The 22,127-nt window shown below is 42.9% G+C and overlaps 1 protein-coding gene across 5 annotated transcripts in view; it reads left to right on the forward strand.

Moving 5' to 3' along the window:
- RCOR3 (REST corepressor 3) overlaps positions 1 to 22,127 on the forward strand; it is a 48,013-nt gene that overhangs the window by 2,465 nt on the left and 23,421 nt on the right. For all 5 annotated transcript variants that reach the window (XM_075204203.1, XM_075204204.1, XM_075204207.1 and 2 more), the window contains 3 exons: positions 8,598 to 8,675; positions 9,124 to 9,176; positions 17,969 to 18,130. In XM_075204203.1, the coding sequence (XP_075060304.1) occupies positions 8,598 to 8,675; positions 9,124 to 9,176; positions 17,969 to 18,130 (293 nt within the window). The remainder of the gene's footprint in view (positions 1 to 8,597; positions 8,676 to 9,123; positions 9,177 to 17,968; positions 18,131 to 22,127) is intronic.

Consider the following 22,127-nt stretch of genomic DNA (forward strand, 5'->3'; position numbering starts at 1 on the left):
CTGGTTACAGATAATTCAACCTTGTAACGCAAGTTTTAGTCTTCCATAGATTGTCCTCTGTTTTACCACAGATCCTCTGTATTTAGTATGTCATTGTAGTTTCAATGAAGCCTAATTAATAATTGAAGTGCACCTGTTCCGTCAGACACAGCTCGTTAGGCTTGCCTTATCCTGGCTCCTGTATATACAGTATATACTTGGCCAATTCAGTCATTTGGTTGTGTTTGGCCTATGACAAATAATGACCAAATAATTTATATGTCTGGCATCTGGCGCCAAATTGCCCAAGGATTTAGTTATACAGAAATCTGCCAAACAACTCCATCAGCCCATGAAGGGAGGGGAATTACTATTATTTTACTATGTACTGTCCACGGGTTTCCCGCCCTATAAACATGAGGCACTCCCCGTAAAAACAATATTTGTTCTTGTTTGTGAATGCTTGTTCAGAGTTCAGGTCAACTTCAGTCTTTGACCGATGTTAATACAGGTAGAAGTTTATGCTGTTAGCACGGTCTTGTGGTCAAACAAAACTGGCTCTATTGATGGTTTCCACATGAACTGTAAGCCAGCCTTGTAAAGGTCTTACTAGATTAAAACACATGGAAATGTGTTAAGTGTTGCAATGTTATGTAAGATTTTGTCTTTATTCTGTTTTAGTTCCGTAGAATCTAATGTCCAAGGGTGTGTCATATACATTATACTTATTCTACAATTTGTCCAAAAGTTTTTTGGGGTATGTGTTTGTGTTTTCTCTTATGAAAAATGGCTGTGTTCTGATTAATAAACGTGTTTTTTTTATTAGAAATATTATTTTGTACAAATATCTAATTTCTTAATGGGTATATTTTACTCTTCATATTAAAATAAGTAAATTGAAGATATTCAAAGCTTAATCCTACATATATTTTTCCTGTTGTATTTATCCAATAAAAATATGAAGGATTGAATGTGAAAAACGCATGTTACAAGGCTTCACATAGTTTCTATGATGGTACTACAAAGTCAGGTTTCAGGAGTTTAATCTTCAGTACAGTTGTCATTGTTTTTTTTTGGGTTTTTTTTTTATCTCTTACTTATAATAGATTAAGCTCCCTCCAGATCCCATTTGTCAGTATTATTGAGGTTTCTAGCTTGAACATCTTGTGTTTTTAGCAAGGGGTATGTGTGACATGATTGAGGACATGGCCAAGTCTAGAAAGGACCAACAATATAACGCAGAGTAGGCAAAAAGCTAGCAGACACAAGCGCCTGCACAGAGGATAACATAGTATTAGGTCTAATATATACATTACCCTGTTTCAGAGGTTTTAATTGGGAGTCAGAATTCTGACTTATAGGAACTTTTTTTTATTGGTTCAACCCTGCTGAAGAGTCCAGGATGTAACCATGTGGGAGTATGGAATGTCTGCTTCACTGATTGTGTCACGAAAACGGACAGATATGTTACATTTCGGGTATATGGCTAGAGCTGCCAGGAACACACCTTTAATTACATGTGCATGCTGAGCTTGCATGACCTGCATATTAGCCAGTTGTATTTAGAACAGATAGCAGATAGTATTGGGCAGAGCTGTGAGCACTGCATTGGTATGGATCAAACAAGTAGTATTTGCACATGGCCATAGCCTAATACCAGGCAGGGATCTACAATGCATTCCTCACTGTAGTATATTCCTTTAATTTTTAGGTCTCTTCTGTGATTACTACGGAGAATACTCTTAATTTTTGCCACACAATGGCATTAATGGAGCAGGAACCATTCAAATGTGATCATTTTAAAGCCTGACAAGGCAACTAGAGTGGGCAATATTTTACTTTTGAAGTAATTGAAAATAACACTACAGCATTATAAAAATGTTATAAGTTCTTATTTATCAACATCTGAAGAAGTTAAAATTCCCTGAAAACTAGTTTGGGTGATTTCCGTATTAATTAGTAACAAGGCTGTTTATGGTTATAGGACCCAGCCTCTTTATTGTAAATCCAGTCCACATAAATGGCTATGGGGACTACGATTATGCTCTATTTATCAAGCTCTGAAATTTGGAACTTGCCCCCGACAGCTGATAGCATCTAAAGATGGCGTTCGTTGTTGTAGCCTCGCAGGAGAAGGATCTTCGGATCCCTCCCCCCGGCAGGCTTTGTGCCCTTCCCCATACAAGTTCTGCCTGGCCATAGAAACCTGTAAGTAAGGTGGGCTAAGGGGGCCTCCATTCTTCTGTGAGGCCCTCCTCCCCCCCCCCCCCCCCCCGGTGATCCGAGCCGTCCCCTCCCCGGTGAGCTGAGCCGCCCCGAGGCACTTGCTCTCTTCTCATGGCATTGCAGTCCTTCCCCGGCACGCTGTACGCTCTGTACTGAGGAGATCTCGTGAGTGAAAGTGCTCAGCAGCATTGATCGTGCCGGGGGCGCCCCCGACCGATCAATAATGCTGCTGAGCACTTTCAAGGGCCCCCTGGATGCCCGAGGCCCCTGGGCTGTAGCCCAGTTAGCCCTAGGGTTAATCCGGCCCTGGTTATGGTAGATACTATATATTAAATTATCAACAGTTCACTACTAACAATTGTTTTGACATTCCTCTTCCTAAACACCAACTATCACTTTGTCACAAAATTATATTTACATTTCCCTTTTAATACTAACAACATATAATCCAGAACTGTAGAATCTTTCTGATATAAATGAGGTTCAGCTGATGTTGCAGGCATTGTTTTGCTGATGAAGTTGGGCAATACATTATTTAGATCATCACAGCTGCTGTTTTGCTGCTTTGTAAGAAGTTAGAACATGGTGTGTAATGTAGATCTTTATTATATAGCCCTTACAAGACACGCATAAGTTACTACTATATGCTGCTCTCCTTAAAGATATCTCCATAGTTCTTCTTATGAAGAGCTTGTGGCACAGCTCATTCTAATTGTAACCACAATGAGTCTTTAGTGGATATTAAACAAAGATTTGCCCAAGAATCCTGTAACTTTCCGTAAAGAATACATATCTTTAATGAATTAGTACCTGAATAAAATAAGTATTTTATCTGTAAGCCAACATACAAACAGCACTGAAAGGACCAATAAACCTAAACACAAACAAAGCTGAAAGAATGGTAGGTTTTTACTTCACTCCACAGCAAATTTACTCAGTATCCCAGTATGTCAACTTGCATGTAAACCTCTTCATATATATTTTAGGGATGTTTACTAGTAGCTCTTTTAGAAAAGGCAGCTTGTATTGTCCTCAGTGGCCTTTGAAGGCTCAAAATTATGTATATGGATTAGTCACATGGTGTTATGTCAGGTAATATTAAGTCAGTTTTCACCTGGTCAAACAGGATGTTTTAAATAAGCTTCTATCAAGAGCAGATTATTCTTGTGAAGCTATAACATAAAATTTCAACTGCTATATTCCCTGTTTATCAACATAAAGTAGATGTTTGTTCTGAAGATCTATAGACATGAAAGCTGGGTACACAATACAGAAAATTACAACAGATGCGATTTCTGTAACGATTTTACCAATAACTGAAAGTACCGATGAGCATGCAGATATATGTCTACACATTTACTCAATTTACCTTCAGATCTTTGCTCTTCATCTGTCATAACCATCTGCTGAAAAGTTGGGGACTCTACAGATATTTGCCTATGTTTTCTGGTCGCGAGTGCGTGCACTCTGCAGAATTGAAACAACATTGTTTTATCGTTGATAATGATTTTTAGTCGGTTTATAAAATCGGATAAAACAATGTGATGTGCTTTGGTACGATAAAACATGATCATGGGAGTGTACACACTGATGTGATATCAGTTGTTTATTGTGTGATTGGCACGGTAATTGGTTGATAAACCTGTAGTGTGTACCCAGCTTAAGTTAGGGCTATTTAGAGTAAGATCGCATGCCTAGTATAACCAGACTGTAAGGGTTGCCTATAAAAGCTCAGATTATAATGGTTGTAGACCTAATTAGCTATAGATAGCTGGGTACAATATTACTGCTGATTTAGAATCTGATTGGGAATGTTCCAGTGTGGATTGTAACTTGCAGAATATGTGGTTAGATGATCTGCCTGAATGCCCTTATCTGTCCAGTTTGTTCATAAGCATGTGGCCCAATTGGACTGAAATTTGGCTGCTCAGCCCATGTACGGGCACCTTTTATATTTAAAATAACGATAAAATCCTTCTATATTTTCACATAGTAAGATACTGCTATAATGTTCTGTATAATATAAATATAAAATCTGCTAATTATGTCAAGGATTATGTAATCTCTGTTAATGTTGTTTAGCACATGTACTGTAAGGTAACATATTTATGTTTATCGTTAAAGGTCTCTTTTGAATGTAAAAAAAAATATCACCTAAAGTTGCATCCCCTCCACTTCATATATTTTTATTCATATGACAAATGAGTCAAGGCAATATTTGAAATTTTTGAATGCAGGATGCCCTGTTTCTCATGAGTTAACAACAACCCTTTGAGCGACTACTGTGTGACTATATCATATAGACCACTAAGCACTTTTTACCTTTGCATTCTGGCTGGACCAATATACAGTATGTAGCACTTACCCTCATGCTCAAACTCCCACTCTCCCATAGATTGTAAGCTTGTGAGCAGGGCCCTCTTACCTCTTTGTTTGTATGTATTACCCAGTCTTGTTTTATTACTGTGTTTGGTCCCAATTTTAAAGCGGTACGTAATATGCTAACAAATAAATGATAATAATATGCTGGAGCTATATAAATAAATGATGATGATGAGTTAACACACATTATCGGTACAATAGATTGTATTGGTAAAAGCACAACATGTTAAAACAGCATGTGTAAAATATGTTGGTGTTCTTGCGTTTATTCTCACCCCCTACCCCCCACAAGTTTCCCAGTGCATGTGTGACAGAGTCCTTTAAGTTATCTAATGAGCTTCATGAAGTTTTTTCTTTATGGTCCAATTGTAAAGCATATGGAATATGCTGGTGCTATATAAATAATTGATGATAATGGTTTTTGCTCTTGTCGCAGAGCTATTCAGCAACGCCTACCCAGTACTGATACTACTGCACTCTAGCCTATCCAGTACTGGTACTACTGCACTCTAGCCTACCCAGTACTGGTACTCCTGTACTCTAGCTACCCAGTAACGGTAGCACCGCAGTGGACTGCTTCACATTCTCATCCTTCCCATTGTGGCACCATGTGAAGATGGGCCAAGGTCCAATTTTCTGAGCAGAAGCTGCAAACTCTGTTCATTTGGTTACCCGCTCCCTTCACAGTTGCTAGCAGAAGGGAAGTCGTTATGCGGCATCGTATTTATTCGTACCCGCATTGCGCAGAGGGCGAACTTCCAGGTTAGAGGACACTGTAGTTGCTATCAGGTGCAACCTCTACTCCTGTTTCTGCTCCATCAGCCTCCCTTCACCTTGTGCCATCCTGCAGAGTTCTTTTGCATTGCCTGCTCTGAACCATTACTGTATCAGGGGTCTATGTCTCAGCCACTGGATACATCTGGTCAGTGAGGTAACTGGGAAACCAGCATGGTGCCTGGCCTCTTACACATTATAAAGAGCTTTTCTAAGATCTCTCACTTAATGACTCGAGTCCTAGACCACATAGCGAGTAACATGGAGGATACCAGAACTGCATTGGCCCCCTTGGACCAAGGGCTCAGCCCTATTTGCCCCTTCTTCCAGTCCAGAGGCAGTCTGAGTGCAGCTTCTTAGGTCTCCCCTTAAGACGCAGAGGAAGTGAAGTTTCATCCGAACTGGAGTAAGTTCAGGAGGTTATGTCTGAGGGTGAACTGTTCTCAAAGGAGCAAGGAACCACCCCGACCTCATGCTGCAGCAAACTGATCACCTTAGTGAGAATATCAAATAGCTCAGAGTCTTAAGGAAAATGACTCTGCTACGTTGGGGAACTAGGATAAGGTCATTTTTTGGAACAAAAAAATGGACTTTGTGCATATTTCTCAAACACAAAGACATTGAGGGTACTATTACTCAGGAATGGAGCACAAGATAAATGGTTTAGCTTAGAGATGAAGATCTATAGCCTGATTCATTAAGGATCTTAACTTAAGAAACTTCTTATTTCAGTCTCCTGGACAAAACCGTGTTACAATGCAAGGGGTGCAAATTAGTATTCTGTTTTGCACATAAGTTAAATAATGACTTTTTTCATGTAGCACACAAATACTTGATAGCTTATTTGTACACTGAAATTTAAAGTAGATATTTGTGTGCTACATGAAAAAACAGTCCGTATATTTAACTTATGTGCAAAACAGAATACTAATTTGCACCCCTTGCATTGTAACATGGTTTTGTCCAGGAGACTGAAATAAGAAGTTTCTTAAGTTAAGATCCTTAATGAATCAGCCCCTAGTATAGATCTAGACTATAATGAAGGCTTGGAAACCATTTTCAGCTTGCAATTGCCATTGAACTAAAGAATCTTCCTACCAGTGCGCATTAATTCATCAAAAAGAATAGATCATGAATCTGGAACCAGGAAAGAGTTTCCCATAACGTACATACAACATCCCCTGTCCTCTGCTTTCAGCGATAGACACCTTCCTGATTTTTACCTGAAGTAGAAAAATAAGATCACTTTTTTATAATGCCGTTTAGAAAGTGAATGGTTGTCTTCAGGTACATGAGACAGAGAAACATCCTATATACTGATTGTGTACCCTAAATGAGAACGGGTTGTAGCGGTCCTTTCCTCGTCTGTAGATAATATTAAAATTTACAGTAGAGTATATTATCCTTCAAATACTGTGTTCCTTAACCAATTCAGAATATTGTGTTCATTCTATGAACATACTTCTATAGGGTGACAAGCAAATATCTTTTTTAACCTGTTAGGGACATTATACTGAAGAATGTACTTTTAGTAAGAGCAATGTATGGTTTCCATAGTTTGTCTTGTAACTCCCATCTCTGGTAATGCCTCTGAAAATTGATAATGCCAAGCAAGTGTTTTGCCATTTCTTATGATCTTTTGGGCAGCAGCTATTCAGGACTACAAATGTTTTTTTCCTTGTCCTTCAGAATACAATATGGCATTTTACACCCAATTTAGTAAATGCAAATATAGTGAAAAGCATTGTTCTGTGTGCAATTTGTGTTTATATTTTACAAGACATTGATAGAAATGTCATGTTAAAGAGCCACTATACGAAGCAGCACTGTGCAGAGAACATCTATAATTCACATCAGCCCCTGCCACATTGGAGTTTATAATCTAATTTCCCCGCCACACCCACATACAGATTATTGGTCCATTTTGTCTGACGACAACCTACCAGTATGTTTTTGGACTGTGTGTGGGATGAAAGGTATGCAAACACGGGGAGAACATAAAAAATCCACACAGATAAGGCCCTGGTTAGAATTGATTCATGACTCCAGCGCTGTGAGGCAGCAATGCTAACCACCATGCTGCCCACAAGGTAAAGTATGAAATATGTTAGTTTCCATCCAATTCAATAACTATTCTAGTATTATAGCTCTATTTTCCAAAGAAGATCCATACCCTGTTTAATTTACATCAAGTTTCGTGTATATTATAATTCCACACACATGTGCACAAACGTGTGCTAAAATATCAGATTTCACTGCGCTTTTTCCTGTACGAGATTGCTTAATTTATAGAGAAGGGATTGTCTACTTTAGCACACTCTCTCCCTCTTAGTTAGCCACCCTCTCCCTCATGTAATATCCCCCACCACGGTGTTAGACGGGAGAGCGAAGGCTGAAGGACAGTGAGGTGTAAAGTGAATGCCGCTCTGATCATTATCAACAATTATTTATATAGCGCCAGCAAATTCCGTAGCGCTTTACTTTGCATCTATCTCCTGGGCAGTCCTCTATTCTGCACTAGCAGCTTGCCTCCTCTTCCAGCAGTAAGATGCCACTGATAAGTGGTGGGACATAATAAAAATATATATATATATAAATTTCTCTTCCCTGCCATTGGGGGGGCACTGCGAGACATTGGGGTATAGTAGTGGGCTCAGGACTCTTGTCACTTTATATAATATTATATGAGAGAGAGCACCTGGGAGGGATGTGTGACCACTACACTGTTCTGTAAAGAGGATTTTTGTAGCTGTTGGATCCATAACAGTCATAGTACATAATAGGAATGTTTCAGGATCACTTTACAGTATGGATGACAATTTGACATTTGCAGAATGTGTGTGTTTCAACCTCTTTATTACAAAGATCAACATGGTACTAAATGCAAGTTACAACTCCTCAAATAACTCTTTGAAACTACAAATTCTGGGCAAATAATTATGTCAGACAATTTTTCCTTCTCTTTGCTGCCTTAAAAGGGATTATATTGAGTTTTACTACATTCACGTTCCATGGTTCTTTTATATAGAAAATCAACATTTTCTATAGTCTCCTCTTACATTATTTCAGTCTGTCCTCAGCTGTATAGTTGGATAACCAAAAGAAATCCATTTACTTTTAATAAAGTTGTTACACACAGAACAATAAAATTACACACCGTATTATTCCAGTTTTTATAACTAGTGATTAAGTGAAATATAATTACTTGGCTGCTAACAAAACACTTTTCATTTAAGGTGCTACCAAGTACACTGATAAAGACAATGGAGGGATGTTGGTGTGGTCTCCTTATCACAATATATCGGATCTGAAGTGTAAGTGTTTTTTCCCAGCCTCTTGTTTATAATACATCTCAGCTATTAACTTAAAGTTTACTTTGTAACTGCTATGATTTGCTCCACCTGGCTAATTATTACATATTGATGATCTTTAAGTACTAATGACTGGATTGCATTAATAAAGATAATTTGTTGTGCAATGTGAAATTGCTTGTTGTCTCCATAAGAGAAGATCACAATCATACAGTCCATAGGATGCCTAGGAAAACAATGAGATCACTATTCATAAGAATTATTATAATTAGCAATATTTACATGTATCCTGAAATAACTTACAAACTTTAAATGTACCCAATTGTATACAACACGTTATTAAAGCATACATTTTTATGTTAATAAGAATAAACTATAAAGGCAGTCCGTAAACACAGACATCTGCTACTGTGTAAATTGCAGCCTAAACTTTGTGTATCTTCTATTACAGTGGATGAATATATTGCAATAGCAAAAGAAAAACATGGTTACAACGTGGAGCAGGTATGTATTATTTAATAAACACACACTGTTTTCCACTTACATTTTGTGCATGTTTCATGGTTATGATCGCAGCTCCACTACAATTTATAGTATGATAAATGCTTTTGGTATTGAGCCTCATTCCTGAGATATGCACCATACACACAGTGGTTTTACAATGGTGTCAGGATGGTCCACCAATCACATTTCACGGTGCACGCCTACTCTCTGCTCTGTTGTGGTGCCTTTTGCAGTGTGGAGAGCTGGATAAATCTCCAGAGGCACAGTGTGTATGTCACAAACAAAGTAATTGGAAGGCCTTACCTGCTGGTATTAGCGCTGCTACGCAAGGAGGCGCGGAGTCTATCCACGCCCCAGGTCTTCACCAGGGAACCCCGCAAGGAGTTATGGACTTAGCTGCTGAGACGTGTCGGTCGCGGTTCTCCCAGGTAGCCACCAGCGAGGTCACGTGAACAAACGTAATGAACAGTCCGAGGTCAAATCCGTGCAGGTAACGAGGTACAGAAGGATGAGGCAGAAGGGTAGTCAGGGAGCCGAGAGTCAGAACCAGGATAAGGTAAGAGGAACCAGGGAGAATCCAAAGAATCGTCAAACAGGCAAAGGTCAATCCGGAGGAAGCGGGCAGGAGATATATAGGTATAAGAATAACGGGGCAGCCTAGAGACAGGTTGGGAGACTAGATACTCTGGCACCTTAGTGATGCCAGAGTCTAGTTTAAATAGAGGCGCCACCCCTGTCATTGGTGGAGTGGAGCTCGGCGGTCAGCTGATCTGACCGCCGACAGGAACTGCTGGCAAGCGTCTCCGTTGCCTAGCAACGAGACGCGATGTTCGGGCGCATGCACCTGGGACTCCTGTGGGGCCGGAAGTGACGTCCCGTTGCCTAGCAAAGGGACGAGCGGGGATCGAGAAGGCGTCCGTCCCGGCACCAGGTAAGAGTGCGGGACGGCGCCTGACAGTGTAAATGTCACAAAGTCCAACTCCCTACCACTTTACAACCACAGACCATGCCGCATTTACCAACATGCCCTAAAATGATCAGAGTAGCCTATTATTCCTATTATTGGGAACCAGGGTCATTTTGGGCCTAGTTTATATTGGCTGCAATTACAGAAGCAGGTGATATAATGCTATTTTGGCAACTTGGGACATACCATTAGGATGTACATTGGGAGTCTGGTTTTTAGTTTAACTAAAGTGATTCTTCAGTGAAGCTTGAAGAGACCTGTGCGAGCGGCTGATAACCATTGGAATTTCACTGTTTCTTTCCCCGCCAGAGCAGCCATATTTACAGAGCACAGAAAAAAGCATGGTGAAGATCCTGAGCTGATCTGATTGTACTAGCTATATCCTGTACCTGCATTCCTTCAGCAAAGTGGTCCACCAGCCTCCCTTCCTCTCACCATCACCCATTTCTCTTTCATCCAGTCTGGGGAACACTGCTTACCATGGGTTGTGGAGGGGAGCACGGGAGTTGGCACCTAACTAGTTAAGTTTAGCACTGCTAACAGACCCCTCCCCTCTACAATTCCCCTGCCTCTTCCTCTTCCTCTCAGGTTTTTTTTTTTGGGTGCCCATGGAGTTAGGCAGTGTTTTAGTTTCTGCTAAGTTTTTTTTTTTTTCATTTAATTTTATTATTTAACTTGTCTTTTTTTTTTTTTTTTTTTTTTTTATAGGAATTTTTCCTTTGGTGGCAGACCTGGGAGTGTGTTCTATTATAGAGAACACACTCCCAGAACAGCAGCGCAGGCACTGCTCTGTCAGATGAGAGCCAGAGGCTCTCACTGGCAGAGTAAATAGGGTGCCTGAATACAGAGTGACAAGTGGTCTCTCCGGACCGCTGTTACTCTTGGGGCCTGCCCGATAACCGGCACTGCCACTGCGGGCATGGAGTGCCGGTTATCGGAGTGAACAAAATGCCGGCGGCCATCTTGAAATCCGCGGAGGAGAAAGGAGCTGAAGGGGGCCATACCAACATCCCCCTCATACATAGGAGAGGGCATCGTGGTGCAAAACTGCTGCAGAGACCTCAAATGGAGGTCTCCACCACTCTGCCATATACCACCTTTTTTTTTATAATGGTGGCCTCTAAAGATCTTCAGAGAGACAGCATTATCAGAGGGGGGGGGGGAGGGGAGCTAAGACATAGAGCTCCCCTGCCCTTCAGAGAAAAGTGGACTAGCCCGGTCTTCTGGCGCCAAGGAGAAGCCCGGGAAAAGGACACCGATCAGAGGGAGCAGGCACCAGGACACTGCTGTTGGACTTCTCCCCTGTTTGGCCTATGGGCTAAGTATCTGACTTATTTAAACACATATTACTGTATTTGCTGACTGCAAAGTGGGCTAGTAGGGGTTATATTGTAGTTCTCCTACTTGCCAAGATATTATATTGTTGTTTAACAAAATACAAGTACAACTTTTATGTCAGATTAGTTGATTACTTGTTTTTCTTTTTTCACACTGTTCTCTCTCAGTCTCTCTCAGATAAAAAATCTAACAATTTAAGGCTGTGTGTTTGGTGTGCCTTCCTTTGTAAAAATGACAGATAAAGGAAAGGGCCCTATGGCAAAGTATTTTACATGTTCAAGATGTAATGTAAAATTACCATGTGGGCAGAAGGACCCGTTGGCGCTCTACTCTGTCTGCGAGGCAGGGTCCCCCCTGCGCAAACCCAGCATATTCCAGCCCCACTGATGGAGGAACCGGCCTGGGTGGCCTCCCTGACACAGTCGGTTTCCTCTTTAGCACAGATGATCTCACAATCTACTCAGTTGCTATCTACTGTGGCAGCCTCGGCGGCTAATAATGCTAGTACACCTTTTGGCCTCCCTGCTACCACAGGTTCTATTGGAACGTCTATACCAGGACCTTCCTCATTGCTTATGGACCAGGCCCCTGTTCCCACAGAACCGGCATGGTCCGCAGCTTTTATAAAGGTTTTGGACAAACTAAACCAGTTACTTGAATCCCCAAACATCCCGCCTGCTAAAAGGAAGCGGCCTAGATCTGCTAATCCCCTTATGATCCTTTCAGACTCTGAGGGGTTTTCAGAGGAGAAGGGGGAAATAAATTCTGATCCTGACCAGGTTCAACCTTTGGAACAGGAAGAGAACACTAAAAGACAATTTATTGATGATTTGGTTTTAGCGGTGAGACAGGCGTTGGACCTCCCAGAACGGGAGGATCCTACTCCTAGAGACAGAAGTCTCTTTAAGAAGGCCAAAAGGAAGGCTATCCGTTTTCCCCCTTCTGTAGAACTCAGAGATATTGCAGAGGGAGCCTGGAAACAGCCTGATAGAAGGTTCTCTGTTCCCAGGAGATTCTCTTCCCTGTATCCATTGCAGGAGGAAGATGTGGCTCGCTGGGAGAGTATTCCTAAATTAGATATTCCAGTAGCCCGTTTGGCCAGACACACTTTACTACCAGTCCCAGGTTCAGCAACTCTGCAGGATGCCACTGATCGCAGAGTGGAATCCCAGCTGAAATCTATATTTGTGGCAGCGGGTTCTTCCTTTAGGCCCACATTTGCTACAGCTTGGGTTGCTAGAGCCATGGAAGTGTGCGCAGACCAACTGGCAGAGGCCTTACAGGACTCTGATTTACTTCCCCTGGCTTTACATTTGAAGGAGGCATCGGGGTACCTTTGAGGCGGCCCAGAACACAGCGTCTGTGTCCTCCTCTACTAAGGCTGCATCTATTTCAACAAGAAGAACGTTATGGCTGAAATCCTGAGAAGGAGATTCGGAATCAAAAAAGTCAGTTGAAACCATTCCTTTTTTAGCAGCAGGTTTGTTCGGCCCGGAATTGGATACTATGATTTCCCAGGCAACAGGGGGCATAAGCACTTCTTTGCCGGTATTCTCAAGTAGGGGCCGGACCCCTCGGGTCAGCTCCTTTCGTCAGCCCTTTAGGGGGACCTCCTTGCCTAAAGGACAGTCATTTAGAGGTAGACAACCAAATGCTTGAGGCTCCTCTGTCAGGGGTAGATCCTCGTTTGCAGCTAGGTGCCAGGCCTCCAAGACACAGGAGAAGCCTGCGTCCTGACGACCACTCTACTCTGCCGGAGGTGGCGCCAGTGGGAGGACGTCTGTCTTTGTTTCAGGAACAATGGTCAGCGTCATCCCAAGACCCTTGGATTCGGGGCATTATATCAAGGGGGTACATGATAGACCTGCTGGGTCTGGTACCACATTGTTTCTTTGTAACCCCGCTACCCCGAGATCCAGCAAGTAGACAGGCAATACAGGCCTGTGTCGCCTCTCTTCTTTCGCAAAGAGTCATCTGCAGGGTCCCAGACAACCAGAAGGGACAGGGGTTTTATTTAAATCTGTTTCTGGTCGGACGGGTCCTTTCGACCCATTTTAAACCTAAAGAACCTCAATGTGCACTTACGGATGGACAGATTTCGGATGGAATCCCTGAGGTCGGTTATAAACGGCTTAGAGAAGGATCAGTTTATGGCTTCCATAGACATAAAGGACGCATACCTCCACGTTCCCATTTGGAGCGACCGTCAGTCTCTCCTAAGATTCACAGTGGGGTCCTCCCACTATCAGTTTCGGGCCCTTCCCTTCGGCCACTCCACAGCTCCGAGGGTCTTCACGAAGATCATGTCAGTGATGGCAGCGTGTCTTCACTTAAAGGGAGTTCAGGTCGTGCCTTATTTGGACGATCTGCTCATCAAATCCTCCTCAGAGATTTGCTTATGTCAGCACTTATCCCTCACCTTGGCGGTTCTCGAGAGCCATGGGTGGCTAATAAACTTAAAGAAATCCCAGATGGTTCCTTGTCAATGCATGGTTTTCCTAGGGCTCATCATGGACACCAGTCAGCAAAAGGTGTTCCTGCCTGCCGAGAAGATCAGTTCAATTCTGAGTATAACATCTCAGGTCTTGTCTTCTTCCGGCCCCTCAATTCACTTGTGCATGCGGATACTGGGAAAGATAGTGGCCTCCTTCGAGACCATCCCCTTCGGTCGAGCTCATTCTCGATGCTTCCAGTGGGATCTGTTGACAAAATGGTCAGGATCCCACCTACGCTTGGATCTTCAGAGGATCTCACTGTCTCAAAGGGCGAGAGAATCACTTCAATGGTGGCTGAATCAGGATCACTTGGCGGTGGGCAGGTCTTTTGCTCCATGGTCATGGATCATAGCCACAACAGACGCCAGCCTGAGAGGTTGGGGGGCGGGTTCAGGAATCAGCCTTATCAATCAACACATTAGAGTTGAAGGCAATTCTTTTAGGTCTCCGGGGGGCCCAGACTCTTCTTCAGGGCCACCCAGTCAGAGTTCAGTCCGACAATGCCACGGCTGTGGCATATGTCAACAGACAGGGAGGAACCAGGAGTGCAGCTGCAATGCGAGTGGCAGCTCAGATATTCCTTTAGGCAGAACAGTATGTTCCAGCAATCTCGGCGGTGTTCATTCCAGGAATAAAAAATTGGGAGGCCGATTACCTCAGTCGCAATGCGATGATGCCAGGGGAGTGGTCCCTCCACCCGGAAGTATTTCAGTCTCTAGTTCAGAGGTGGAGTCTTCCGGATATAGATCTCATGGCCTCCAGACACAACAAAAAAGTTCACAGGTTTTGCGCAAGGGCAAGAGACCCCTTAGCGGTGGACATGATGTCCATGTCATGGGAATTCAGGTTGGGTTATCTTTTTCCCCCGATTCCCATGCTTCCTCGAGTACTCAGACGAGTGAGGCAAGGCGGTCGGCCGGTGATTCTAATAGCTCCCTCATGGCCGCGTCGAGTGTGGTGCGCAGACATAATATTCATGGCGGTAGGGCAAGGATATCGTCTTCCGTCACGAGACTACCTTCTTCTCCAAGGTCCCTTTCGTCACCAGAATTTACTTCAGCTCAGTTTAAAGGCATGGCTGTTGAAGCCAGCTTCTGGAGAGCTAGGGGTTTTTCCCCCCGTGTAGTGAACACTATGCTGCAAGCTCGAAAACCAGTTTGGGCTCACATCTATCATCGTATTTGGCGAGCCTATATTAGATGGTGCGAAAATAAGTCCTGTCACACGTCTTCCTTTTCGTCTCCCTCGCTTTTCTTCAGGATGGGCTGGAAGCAGGGCTCCGTTTTAGGTTCATTAAGAGTTCAGGTTTCAGCGCTGTCAGTTTTCTTTCACCTGAAGTTAGCGGACCTGCCAGACGTCGGGACTTTTCTTCAGGGAGTCTTACATATTCAGCCTCCTTACGTTCCGCCCACAGCACCATGGGATCTTAACCTGGTACTTAATATGCTTAAAGGGCCTCCTTTTGAGCCATTACCTACGGCAGATTTTAGGTGTCTTACCTGGAAGGTCGTCTTTCATTTAGCTATTGCATCTGCACGTAGGGTTTCAGAATTAGGAGCTCTGTCTTGCCGGGAACCATATCTGGTGTTCCACGAGGACAGAGCGGTGTTGGGAACCCTCTTTTCCTTCGTTCCAAAAGTAGTTTTGACTTTCCACCTGAACCAGGAAATTGTAGTTCCGGTTTTTTCATCTACTTCCCATTCTGATCAACAGTCTATGGAAAAGTTAGATGTGGTTAGGGCTCTCCGCATTTATGTCAAAAGAACTTCTCAGATTAGACGTACCGATTCTCTATTTGTTCTTTATGATTCTAATAAAAGAGGCTGGCCAGCCTCAAAACAGTCCATTGCAAGATGGATTACGGCAACCATTAGGCAAGCTTACATAAAGACTAACCGTCCTGTGCCAGAGAGACTTACGGCCCATTCCACCAGATCGGTCGGGGCGTCATGGGCAGCGAGAAATGGGGCTTCTGCAGACAAGCTTTGCAGGGCAGCCACCTGGTCCTCTGTCCACACCATTACAAAATGTTATCAGTTTAATGTATTTGCATCTGCGGATGCAAATTTTCGCTGGTAGTGCTCTACGAGCGGGGCTTTCAGAGTAGTCCCACCCTTAGGGGGCTGCTTTAGAACGTCCCCATGGTAAGCATTGTCCCCCAGACTGGATGAAAGAGAAAAGAGGATTTATGTACTTACGTTAAATCCGTTTCTCTGATTCCGTCTGGGGACACTGCGATCCCTCCCTTCTGCTTTTCCTCTGAATGCTCTTGGTTGATTGACCTTTCTCCTTGGGGATTTTTAATTAACTGACAGGAAGAGGAAAAGGCAGGGGGATTGTAGAGGGGAGGGGTCTGTTAGCAGTGCTAAACTTACCTAGTTAGGTGCCAACTCCCGTGCTCCCCTCCACAACCCATGGTAAGGAGTGTCTCCCAGACGGAATCAGAGAAACGGATTTAACGTAAGTACATAAATCCTCTTTTCCCCATGGCACCCTGTCAACTGCCCTGGGACCCTCTGTCCTAACCTAGAGCAGATACAGGGAAGGAAATTACTAAACCATCTGACTTAACAGTTATATGTTCTGGCACTGATATACATTTTGAGTGACAGGTGAGCCACGTCAGATGACTGGCCTGGATGGGAGGGGATTGGATGCCTTTCACAGCAGCAGGGTGGGTAAAAAGAAGCCCGTCCAGCATTGTGAGGAAGTGAGACAGGGACTGAGGAGTTTAATAAAGGATACAGAAAGTGGAAACATTTTACTGTATGTACAGGTTTTTAATATACTTCACAAACACAGGTGGCCATACAAGTCTGTGATCCCAGTGGTGGCTGTTGCATGTAACACACCTTACACAAAGCATGCAGTGTTTGGCACATTAAGCCTAACCAAACAAAATTAGAAAAGAAACTGTGTTCCTATTGGGGCACTCAGTGGTCCAGATTCTGTATAAAAAATATTATCTTTTTCATTAAATGTAAAAATTCCTAAAGCTGTGGAAAAAATGGATTAATAAACATATCCATTACGAATTAATTTAATCAGGGATATTTGATCTTTCATTATAGAATAGTGACCGCTTATAATTCATGAAGGATCACCTTTGAGGGCGGCGTTTTGAGAGACATCTCAAAGGGAATCATATTCCCCTACACTGCAGTTGTAAATTTGCTATGGAGGAACAGGAGATTAAATATTGAAGATCAACATTTGAATTTAGTAACAATTCGAGGCATAGCAATTTAATATTGCTATTTTAAGTCACTATTTGCACTTTATCACATTGTTTTAAAATATTTTGCTAGTTTATGGAGAATACGTAACAATACTGCAAGCATTAGGAATGTTTACATTTAATGAAATAAAGATAATAATTTTCATACAGAATCTGAAACACTGAGTGCCCCAATAGGAACACCTTTTCTTTTCTAATTTTGTTTGGATATGCCTGATCTGTAATGTGTGGGTGCACCACCCGAGATATGTTAAAGGTCTTATTACTGTATTATAGAATCTGTACTCGGGATAGTGACGGCTTGGTGCAGTGGTAACTCTCTATATTACAGTGTTTGGCACATTGAAAGTCTTTCAGCAATGACATATGAATGAACATGTTTATGATGCAGAGGTCATAGAAATGAGTGATAATTATTTCTTATGGCCTCTCACTGGGCAATTCCAAGTAGTTTGTAAACAGTTGTCCACCCACTGTGCAATATAAATGTTTATTGAGGAATAAACAAAATGTAAACTCAGTCAATAAGCAACCACAATGTATATAAATGAGTTTCCATTGGTCCTGCCAGTCTTTGGAATCTCCAAAGCATCCTAGCATAGCATCAACTTAGCCCAGAGTCTCATGCTAACATTGTCAGTCAGGGCTGAAATAAGGATTCCTTTAATATACTGATCCTTGGTGTGTAATACTTGTAATGTGTAAGGCAGGGTCTTGGCTGTACAATTACAGGACATGTCTGTCTCCTCTCTAGGCACTTGGGATGCTGTTTTGGCACAAACACAACATTGAAAAATCCCTTGCTGATTTGCCCAATTTTACTCCTTTTCCCGATGAATGGACAGTTGAAGATAAAGTTCTTTTTGAACAAGCATTTAGTTTCCATGGGAAGAGTTTCCATAGGATTCAGCAAATGGTAAGATATTACTGCGATCATTATATAATGATAACGCTACTAGTTCTTATTCGTTTGTGTGTGTGTGTTCCAGCCGGGTATCCGTGTTGTGTATTGCTGAGGTTTTTATACAGACATAGCTCTTTTAAATAAAAAAGATTAATGAACTAACTTAAAAGGGACTTCCACCTTCAGATGACTTCAGTTTATGGGCTTCCACATGCCTTCCGGCAATTATTACTAAATACAATTTCTTTTTTGTTTTCTTTCCAGTTTCCATCATTGCTTTTCAAACATGCATTTTCATCAGTTGTTCTCTTAGTTTATGACACAATGATACAACATTGTCTATTGATATAAATGCGTGGCCAGAAGGGTATAGCAGTGTATTTTGTAATAGTTGTAGGAGGGTAACTATAAGCTTAGTTAAAGTCAAATGAAGGTAGAAAACGACTTTACAATAGGATGTTTGTACTCGCCGTAAATTCCCTTTCTCGTAGTTCATTGAGGGACACAACTATACAAAGGGGTATAGTAGGTGGTTCCAGGAGACCAGGCACTAAACAGTTGACCTCCTTCAGATTTGCTAGACAGTTAACTAATTTAGCTAAACACAACCACACAGTGAACCATACAACATTCAAAGCAAGGGTGGGCGTGCAGTGTCCCCTAATGGATTACGAGAAAGGGATTTTATGGCGAGTACAAAAATCCTATTTTCTCATACGTCCAATTAGGGGACAGTGCTATACATAGGGGACCTACCAAAGCTGCCCCCTAAGGGAGGGACTGCTATGACACGGCTGCACGCAGAATCCTATGGCCAAAGCTGGCATCCTGTGATGCAAAGCCCTGTAAATAATAGAATTTCACGAACGTGTGAACAGATGTCCACGTAGCCGCATGGCACAGCTGTTCAGCAGAAGCTCCATGATGCACCGCCCAGAAAGCACCCACAGCCCTAGTGGAATGAGCTTAACAGTTATCTGTTCTGGCACTGATATACATTTTGAGTGACAGATGAGCCACGTCAGGTGACTGGTTTGGGTGGGAGGGGATTGGATAACTTTCACAGCAGCAGGGTGGGTGAAAAGAAGCCCCGGATCTTTTCAGCAGGGTGGGTGAAAAGAAGGGTGGGTGTAAAGAAGCCCTGGATGTTTTCTGGATCTCCATCTTCAGGGCCTTGCGCCGAATACCGCAGGCTGGAAGCCCCGTGGTGAAAAACCGTCAATGAGGAAACTGAAGTAAATCTATGACGTACCCCCTTGTGACAGTGCCCCTGATCCATGAATCTAAAGATGATTCCAGCCGTCTGCCCCGTAAAATCAGAAGACGTGCCCCCACCACAGCTCTGTGTATGGAGGTCACGTCATTCTGAAGCAGACTCTGTCGGCTTAGGATGTCCCCTACGTGAGGGACCCTGGCCCCTATGGAACCCGCCCCTAGCGGGGGCGTTTGACTGCCCTCTAGCAGGGGATCCTCTGGATCTCTGAAAGGACCGAAACCTAGACAACAGTCTATCTAACCTCGAATAAGCCAGCTTGATGGTGGAGGTAATCCACCACCCTAAAGAGACCTTAGAAGCAGGCCAAACTCTCTTCTTTGCGTCATAAAGCACAAATAGATTTGTGGTTTTGCGCAAACTAGCTGTGCGGTCCACATAGCACCTAAGAGCCCTGACTACATCCAACAACAACAAAGACTGATCCCGTGACCTAATACTCTGAGGAAAGGCAGGGACAACAATTTTCTGCTTTAAATGAAAACTGGAAACAACCTTAGGGACAAAAGAGGGCTTGGTGCGAAGCACCGCCCTGTCTTCATGAAAAATCAAAAAGGGGGAGAACAAGATAAAGCCCCCAACTCAGAAACTCGGCGTGCTGAAGACACCGCCAAAAGAAAAGCCAATTCCAAGTAAGGAAACTAAGTTCCACCGACTGTAAAGGCTTAAAAGGATCCCTAATCAAAGCCTGGAGAACTAAATTCAAGTCCCATGGCTCGACAGGATGAACAAATGGAGGCAAAATATGAAGCGCCCCCCCTGTAAGAAAGTATGAACTTCCGGGAGGGAGGGCAGTTTACACTGGAAATAAATGGACAGTGCTGAAACCTGCGACTTCAACGAGGATAAGCTCAACCCCTTGTCCAAACCTGCTTGAAGAAAGTCCTGCAACCTAGAGAGCTTGAAATGGGAAGTGTGAAAATTATTTATTTCACAACATAAAACATAATTCATGATCTATAATAAGTAGCAGCTGATGAAGGTTTCCTGGCCTTGATCATGGTCTTAACTACCTTAGTAGAATAACCCCTGGCCTTCAGAATCATGGTTTCAATAGCCATGACGTTAAATAGCCATGCCGTTAAATAGCCATGCCGTTAAAGTCAGCCAACCTAACGAGTGGCACCAAAGGGGACCCTGGGTGACTAAGTCTGGACTGAGAGTCTGAACGGAGGTTCTACTACCATTCCTAACCGGTCTGAGTACCAGGCTCGGTGCGGCCATACCCTTGGGGCGGTCGCTAGACCGAAGGGTAACGCCCTGAATTGGAAATGATTTTCCCCTACTGCAAAGCAAAGTCAACAGTGATGGCCCTGCCAAATAGGACTGTGCAGGTAAGCGCCCTTTACATCAAGGGAAGCTAGTGTGCGGTCAGTGTGCTGCGGTTGCAGCTGTCAATGCTGACAGCCGGCTGCCGGCAGTGTAGAAAACTTATAGAGACAGCGGCTGTCTCTGCTGTGGGTGAGATAGCTGTCAAAGCTATTCGCCCCGGCTCAGGGACTCGCGTGGAGGAAGGCAGACTACCCATCCCCCGGTAGACATCCCTGAGTCCAGCATTTCCCCTAAAAAGAACAGAAAACTAAAAAATTAAATTAAATCCAGGGCAGGAGCCCTGGAAGCATGAGTGACTCCTGAGACACTAACAAAAAAACGAATTATCCTTCCTGTGGGAGGGGTGTAGCAGGGGTGGAGTGTCACTCAGTTAACTGTTTAGTGCCTGGTCTCCTGGAACCACCTATTATACCCCTATGTATAGCGGTGTCCCCCAATTCAACGTATGAGATAATATAGTTACAGCTCTTATATTGACTGTCCCTTGACATAAAGTCTACCCATAGCCTACACACTGTGAGGGCAGCTATGTGTGAACTAAATCCGTCTCCATGAGAATGCAGCCTATATTTGCACAAGAATCCAGTCATATACAGATAGTGGAATAATAATCTCACAGAGGTTCCCGGTGAATTGGTAAGCTACATGAACATGGATTCAGCTCATGTCTGATTCCACTTTATATAAGCCACATGGGGACCTGAAGAGCCTGATGGTAATCATTATAGTCACAAATAGAGGTGACAGACTGCTTCCATTGTGTGTAGATGATTGCTGCACCTTATCTTAGAACCGAGGCTTTTTCACCTTCATTATATTGTTTATCTGACCATTACTCTACTGAATGGAAATTACTATAAGCCATACAGGTAGATGTAACTGGGAAAACAGGCCAATGATGACATCGTGACAGTTGAGTAGCAATAACAATTGTTGTGGCTAGGACATGTCTTTTTCATTTTAATATACACTGTGCAGTCACACTTTTCAATTAGAGATGTTGGGCCTGATTCATTAAGGATCTTAAATGAAGAGGTATCTTATTTCAGTCTCCTGGACAATACCATGTGACAATGCAAGGGGTGCAAACTAGTTTTCTGTTTTGCACATAAGTTAAATACTGACTGTTTTTTCATGTAGCACACAAATACTTGATAGCTTATTTGTACACTGAAATTTAAAGTTGATATCTGTGTGCTACATGAAAAAACAGTCAGTATTTAACTTATGTGCAAAACAGAAAACTAGTTTGCACCCCTTGCATTGTAACATGGTTTTGTCCAGGAGACTGAAATAAGATACCTCTTGATTTAAGATCCTTAATGAATCAGGCCCGTTGTGAATGGACTTATTTGAGAGTCACTTAAATTAGCAATATATTAAAATAAATCATCCCCTTTTTTT

Source organism: Mixophyes fleayi, chromosome 3, assembly GCF_038048845.1.
Source record: "Mixophyes fleayi isolate aMixFle1 chromosome 3, aMixFle1.hap1, whole genome shotgun sequence".
In the NCBI taxonomy this organism is placed as follows: Eukaryota; Metazoa; Chordata; class Amphibia; order Anura; family Limnodynastidae; genus Mixophyes; species Mixophyes fleayi.